The sequence below is a fragment of the Rosa rugosa genome, chromosome 4 (genome assembly GCF_958449725.1).
Source record: "Rosa rugosa chromosome 4, drRosRugo1.1, whole genome shotgun sequence".
Taxonomy (NCBI): Eukaryota; Viridiplantae; Streptophyta; class Magnoliopsida; order Rosales; family Rosaceae; genus Rosa; species Rosa rugosa.
This window is the reverse complement of record NC_084823.1, coordinates 8,586,532-8,594,019: the sequence shown is the minus strand read 5'-3', so window position 1 is coordinate 8,594,019 and position 7,488 is coordinate 8,586,532. Positions and strand designations below refer to the sequence as shown.

The following is a 7,488-nucleotide window of genomic DNA, read 5'->3' as shown; positions in this document are numbered from 1 at the left end:
GATTTTCATATGGAGATGCTCTCACAATCTCCATAGGTGACACATGTTCTTTGACTGGATATTAGATTTGGGATTGGCGTACTTTGGGTGGTGTGACAATGTCCCAAAGTTACAGAGGAATTTGATATTCAGGAGCTAGTTGGTTTCCAAAGGCTATAAGTGTTTATAGCAGGTGGAGCCGAAAAAATCACACATGGCGGTACGGTCCTCATACAGGGAGAACAGTGTGGTAGGTATCATCTGGTATGTTAGACCTCAATGGGATAATGGGAAACAGGAGTGCGCATAGGCGAGTCTCGTTTGCGGGTACAGCAGAGACGTCGTTGACAAGTTTCCGAGTTCAGATGATGATGAGAAGGAAATCCTGCTAGGGAAGGGGTTGTTTTGAGGTCCCTCTTCAGAGTCAGCTGTTGATTGTTGACTTAGTGCAGCTACACATAAGATTGGCCGTTGCGAATCAGGGAGGACCACAATTGAATCAGGCTATGTGTTGCTGGTACAAAAAAGGCCAATGGTTAAAGATGGTGCAAGGGAATTTTGCATGGCATTCTCATCAAGGTGGAGATTGTTAGGATGTGATGAGAATTAATTAGGAAAGGCATGTCCTAGTTGGACTTGGTTAGTCTTCCTAATTGGACATGGTTGATGTCAAAGTTTATTTGATGTAGGACGAGAATGGACCCAGTTTAGCCGAAAAACCATAAAAGTAAAGAAGCGGTTGTAGAATCAAGAAGAGTGATTGGAAAATAGGTAACTCACGCGTAATCAGGTTACTAGCCGCTGGAATATTCAAGAAGATTTGGTTTTGGACTTTTCGGGTTTCTCGTGCGAAAAGTCAGGTTTTGATTTTGAATCAGATTTGACTAACTTTTGGCCAGAATGTCCGTTTAAAACGCATGATACATTTCCAGAATGGGAACGACGAGATCTTCAAGACTCACTTTAGTGAGCCCTATCAGATTTAGGCCATAATGTATCGTATTAATTATCCGATTCGTGATTTAATATTTTTAGGTTAGTTTTACATTCTTTTTATTTTAGATTTTCTAGTTTATTTTGGATTTGTTTTGTTTTAATCCGTGGGCTTTAGGGTTTCATTGTTAGTCGCCCTAGGGTTTCTTTTCCCATATATAAGCAACCTTAAACGGCTGCAGAACTATCTTATCATATTATCAATCAAAATTGAGAGTTTTCTCTTTTATCTCTGGTGGACTCCAGAATCTTTGTTTTAGGTTTATTGCTTGTAAACCTAGGGTTACTTCTGCCCGCGTCATTATTCCTATCAGAAATATGATCTTTTCTCCTGTACAAGAAGGTTGGTTTTCCTACTACCAATTGGATTATAATTGGGGGTGCCTATTATATAGAGGGCTATGGGTAGTAAACCAAGGCATGGTCGGTGCATGCGATCATCAACAAGAGAGTGTATATCTCTTGGGTAAGGGAGCAGAGATGTCAAGAGTGAATACAGCTCTTGGGTGAGAGGTGAGTTCTTGGGAAAATTCTATGAGTGTGGGTGTACAAGGGTTATGGGTTTGGGTTATGGTGATTTAGCTCAATGTATCTTGTACTGTAATTATTCTCATAGTGAAGAACGGATATCTCTCGGGAGGACGTAGGCATAGATTTATGCTGAACCTCGTTAAATCTCGGTGTTCTCTTGTTGCTTGTCTTGTGGTTTGTTATTTTTTCTATCAGTCTACTCTGTGAGCCTTGACGGGAAGGATTCTAATTTCCTTACACAAATGGCATGGCATGGCGGCATGCAATTTATCTAGAGAGGTCAGAGGTCCATGCGTGCATGCATTTCATTCATTTGGGATTTGGCAGCTAGTATACCAAAAATTCTAAGATAGATGATAAGCTTGTGTGCAAATTCATCTCTATCAACTTATGTAATACGTAGTCGGCGGTCGACACATGTGATCGAGATCGATCGATGCGCTGTTCTAAATTGGTGTCTGTCTCTCTGACTTACTCACCAACCTGAACTTGAAGTCTTCGAATTTTAGTAACTAAGCAAAATGCAAGAACTTTGTCTGAACCAAACCACACTACTCCTCCCAACATCCAACCAACCACCACCTCCTCCACCGTCCAGACAGACACAAATGGAAAATAATTAATTACAAGAATATATGCTGGATATCAATATATATATGGTTCAAAAACAAAGATCTCGATCTGCTAGAAGAACCCTAAAACCACAGCTACTAGCCGGCCAGGAGTAGAGTACCTACCACCTTGTCCTCTTAACAAGAAAAGTCGAAGAAGAAGAAGGTGTATATATATATATACACACACCAACCATAACCTTTGGGGCTTCGAAAATAGACTATACGGCCGCCCTTTATTGTTGCGTGGTTAGTTCATAACCAGGGGAGGAGCCAAGTACGAGCCAAGTACAAGCTTGAACTAAGGATCTTATTACTGTAAACTCAGCCAATTAACAACCACATGCACCACACTAGCTAATTACATACTTCAGTTATCAGCATACGTAGAACATGTTTAATACCATACTGCAAAATTAGCCTCCCAAACAATTTTTGCAAGCTCCATCCTTGTTTGTAACATGTCCATTGCTAATTGCTCATTCGGAAGATTTGAGAAAAGTTACACTTTAGATCTTGCTCAAGCTTAAGCCCTCATTTTCTTAAGATTGAAAAGAAAAAATATTTACCCCTAGTCGGCAATTAGATCAATAATAGTTTAAATTTCATTAACAGTAATTGCGCGAAGTAGAATACTAGAATGTGTGCATATGTCTATGCATTTTAGATTGATGGAGTCATACATTCCATCATTTATAAATTCCAATGGATTTCATAATTTTCTCATCCAAACAGACCCTTAAGTTTTTTTTAATTCCCCCTTACCCATAAAAACTTTAATAAGGTCTTCTCTAATACGTAATTAATTTTTTTTTAAGACTATTTTATCCTCATCCCTTTGTTACATAGAGAGAGAGAGAGAAGCCATAGGAGACTTCACCGGACTTTGGACACCGGCCGCCGGATTCCGGTCACAGGTCATCAAACTAATCTGAAAATCTAGCCGGAGGTCCTCAAAGAGGTCGTCGGAGATCTCATAGGTCACCGGAGAGGTTTATTGCCCCCTCCCCCAGTAAGCCTTTATTGCCCCCCCCCCCCCCCCCCCCAATAGACCTTTATTGGGGGGCAATAAAAGTTTATGAAACCTCTCCAAAGGCCTCCAAAGAGGTCTTCAGAGATGTTTATTGCCCCCCCCCCCCCCCAATAAACCGTCATTGCCCCCCAATAAAACTTTTGGTCGCCGGAATGGGAACTAATCTCTCTAAATTTAGACAAACAAAACTTTGATTAAGGAAAAAAATGAGAAGATTACATCAATTCAAAATATTTATCGCCCTCCTATAGCCCTTTATTACCCCCCCCCCCCCCCCAATAAATTTTTTTTTTCTTTTTTCTTTCCCTCTAGGCCTTCTGCCCCTATTTTACCAAAAAAAAACAAAAAAGCGAGAGGATTGCAGCTTATCACACAATAGATAATTAAAGAAAAAAAAAAGCAGCCATCAGTTGATCAAAAGCCAAAACCATAAGAATCAACTTCTTTCTAAACAAAAAAACAATCGGCATTCCGACTCCGGTTTTGATTTCGTGATCGGTGAGGCCCAAGCAACCAGCGATCCTACCAGTTCAGATTGCGGCCTGATAGTGAGGCAAGAAGCTGAACGACGTCGTCAGAGATTTTATGGGAGCGGAAAACTGTGTCGCTGTAGAGGGAGAAGAGGTCGGCAAAGTCATGGTGACGAGGGAGGAGGTAGGATTGGATTTTGGACTTGATTTTGAGGGAGTGGGAGCCAAGGCGTTGGATGAGGAGGCGGAGATCCGGTGTGGTGAGGTTGCTGAGCTCCGTCTCCATTGGGTGATGCGGTCGATGTAGGCGGGGATGATCGGTGTGTGGACCATGTTTCCGGTGGTGTATAGCAGTTTAAATTGGGTTAGAGTGAATAAAAATCTATTGTTGGGGTAAGTAAGATAATTTTGGTGGTTTGGGTTAAGGACAAAAAAAAAAAAAAAACTAATGCTGCTAGATCAAATAATACTGAGCTAATGTGTGATGTTTTAATTTTTTTAAATTTATTTATAATTCGAGTTTATTGCCCGTTAGGAATTTAATTCAATTAGTTAAACAAACTATTAGTTAGACACTTCTAAGACAACAATTTACCAAATTAAGGTGGGATTACCATATTGAGCATTTCCTCAGTTCACATATGGACAACCAATGGCCCTTTGCAATTTTGCATTAGAAGATCAGAGTGTGTCTTGTGATCATGATATGCACTGTGGTCCACTTCATTTGTTGTCTAGTTTATACATTTGAATTTGTTTAAAATTGGAAAACAAGTACACCAATATTTCTGACTTGGGGGAAAATGACAAAACCAAACCCAAATGTGCTTGCTATCTAAGCATATATGATAATGATCTTGAAGCCACCCCCTTGATCAAGGCTTAAAACATGTCACCATGCCTTTAACAAATTCACTCCCATTTTAGCACATGGTTTTAAACAAAGATGTCTTTCATCTCTTGCTTTAAGTCAAAGTAAGTGACTTGTAAATGCATCACTATTCTAAACCAAGTATGGAGTTGGCTTCAAAGCTATAGCTAAAGTATAATTAGGCTTATAAAGCTCTCTATTTTCTTTTAGTATTCCATTATTAAAGTATGGCGATTTTCTTCACGTTTTATTTCTTATTGAATTTTGGTTATTTTATCTATCTTTAATAAATTTGCACAGGACTTTCAGATCAAACTCTGTTAAAGTGTTTTAAGATTACAGAACAATCGAACATAGTTGGTAGTGTGAATATACGCCTATGAATAAGTGTGAAGACATAATCATGTTTGTAACAAGTCATATGACGTAAAGAATAAAAAGTAAGGCATAAATTCGCAACACATTTCAAACAAAAGAAATGAAGAGACTATAAGAATAGCGTAACATTTTGACAGTTAGATATCAAAATAAAAATATTTTTAAATCAAAATAACCGTAATAATAAGAAATTTCATAATATTTTATTATTTCAAACAATATTGTTTAAATCAAACAATATTGAAATAGAACGATTACCCACCAATATCTCGAGACGTCCCATGGTAATGACAGGTCAGAGAGAAAATGAAAATAAAAAAATTAAAAAAATAAAAGAAAAAGGAATATCATCCCCCCATTGCCCAAAGGCCAAAAAAAACAACGACCATAAAAACGTGTCGTTTTCAATCCACTCGGTCGGGAAAGAAAATAAGGCCCCCCCCCCCCCTTCTCTCTCTAACTTTGAAGAAAATAATAGTGTTCGTATAAGGCGGTGCTAGAACGGCAAAGCTCTTTCCTTTCTCGTTAAGGTCTTCCTCCTCCTCCTCCTCTCGATTCTCTCGCTCTCAATCTCAAATTCATTTCATTTTCCTCAATGACTGCTAATGCTTCCTGTGTGGACCCTACTTTACCTCCCACACAGCGGCGCCCATTAGTCTTTACTTGGTTTCCAAGCTCACCCACCTCTCTCTCTCTCTCTTCTGCGCCATCCTCATCCTCTCCCTCTTCGTTTTTATTATAAAGAAATCCAGCCCTCCCATATCTCTTCCTTCCCTCACCGAAACCCTATCAACCTCATAAAGTTTTATTATTCCTCCCTTCTTCTTTTTTTATTCACACCCACACAGACCACCCCACCAATCAGACTCGCCATAGCTCTAGTTTCCATCTCAAAAATATACATAATAAACTATAACCATGAAAGGTGAATACGGAGGTGGTGACACCAAGAGTGAAACCCAAAACATGTTCTCGAAGCTTCACCATCATAACAACCCACAGTCTCATCCTCACCCTCACCCTCACCACCCCCAGCAGCAGCAGCAGCAGCAGCAGTTCCACCACCATTTCTCCAACCCATTTCAGATAACCCCAGTCCGCGACTGTCAGCCTCAAACTTCTGAAGAAGAAGAAGACACCAGCCGAACCAGCAGCGGCACCGCCACCAAGCCGCTCGTTTCAGATCCCAACAACCCCACCGGCGGCGACGGCGCCACTATTGAAGTCGTCCGCAGGCCCAGGGGCCGCCCTCCCGGCTCCAAGAACAAGCCCAAGCCTCCCGTCATCATAACCCGCGACACCGAGCCCGCCATGAGCCCTTACATTCTCGAAGTCCCCGGCGGAAGCGACGTCGTAGAAGCCGTCTCCCGATTCTGCTGCCGCAAGAACATCGGCCTCGTCATCCTCACAGGCTCCGGAACCGTCGCCAACGTCACTCTACGTCAGCCGTCGACTACTCCAGGAGCTACTGTTACCTTCCACGGCCGCTTCGACATCCTCTCGATCTCCGCCACGTTCCTTCCGCAAACGACGGCGACCGGCCCGATCCCGAACGGCTTCACCATCTCCCTCGCCGGACCGCAGGGCCAGATCGTCGGAGGACTCGTCGCCGGGGCCTTGATAGCTGCCGGAACTGTTTACATCATCGCGGCGTCGTTCAACAGCCCTTCGTACCATCGGCTGCCGGTGGAGGACGAGGCGGCGCCCAGGAACTCGGTGTCGGGAGGGGAAGCTCAGTCGCCGCCTCTTTCGACTGGCGGGGAGAGTGGGGGTCACGCGCCGGCACAGTCTTGTGGGATGTCCATGTACAGCTGTCACGTGCCTACCGATGTTATCTGGGCTCCGACTGCAAGACAACCACCTCCTCCGCCACCCTACTGAGCAACCAGTTTTTCCATCGTTAGTTTTTTTCTTCCACTGGAAATGATATCGCGATCGGCACTCCAAAAACTACTCCCTGCACTCCCCTACTCCTTCACATATGACAGCCAGAAGAGTGTAGATTGCTGTTGTTGGAGTGACGATGGCAACTCCTTTCTCTGTTTTCTTCTGGGTTAATTTCATGGGGAATTGAAGCTTACTGTGAATTTAGAAGCTGCTTGGTTAATTTTTACTTTCATCTGGGTACTGTTTAAGATTTCTTTTGCAAATTTTTGTATGTTTCATGTTGATTAATCTAGATGGTAATGTTAATGCTAGTGTTTAGTGCTAATGTTCTTGGTTTTTGATTGGAGAAATTTGAAATTTTATTGAGGAATAATAATAATAATTTTTGAGCAATGAAATGCAAATACAATGCATGTGAGTGGGTGGCAGAGAGTGATTAAATGTGGTGGTCAGTTTTGATGTCTGGTGTGAAAAGATAACACAATGGGGTGTCTGAGCTTGCAGTGTCTTTAATGGTTGGCTGGGGTTGGCTCTTGGGGCAAAAGCCAAGGCTGCTTTTTTCGGTTTTGGATTTGTTGGTTAGCCTTTAATGGGTTTTGGGTTTAGTTTTGCTTTGAAGTTTGGGATTGATGAATCTCGATCTCTGCTGCCTCATTCATTCACTCATCACTGTCTAGGTCTGTCTAAGCTGGGACTGATGAAGATATCGATGATGATGATGATGCAACATAACAT

At 42.0% G+C, this 7,488-nt stretch overlaps 1 protein-coding gene across 1 annotated transcript; it reads left to right on the top strand.

Moving 5' to 3' along the window:
* Window positions 1-5,345: 5,345 nt before the first annotated feature.
* LOC133745886 (AT-hook motif nuclear-localized protein 17) lies at window positions 5,346-7,078 on the top strand. The gene has a single exon (XM_062174045.1). It carries the CDS (start codon window positions 5,785-5,787, stop codon window positions 6,745-6,747), a length of 963 nt encoding a protein of 320 aa, XP_062030029.1. The 5' UTR covers window positions 5,346-5,784; the 3' UTR covers window positions 6,748-7,078.
* The last annotated feature ends 410 nt before the right edge of the window (window positions 7,079-7,488 follow it).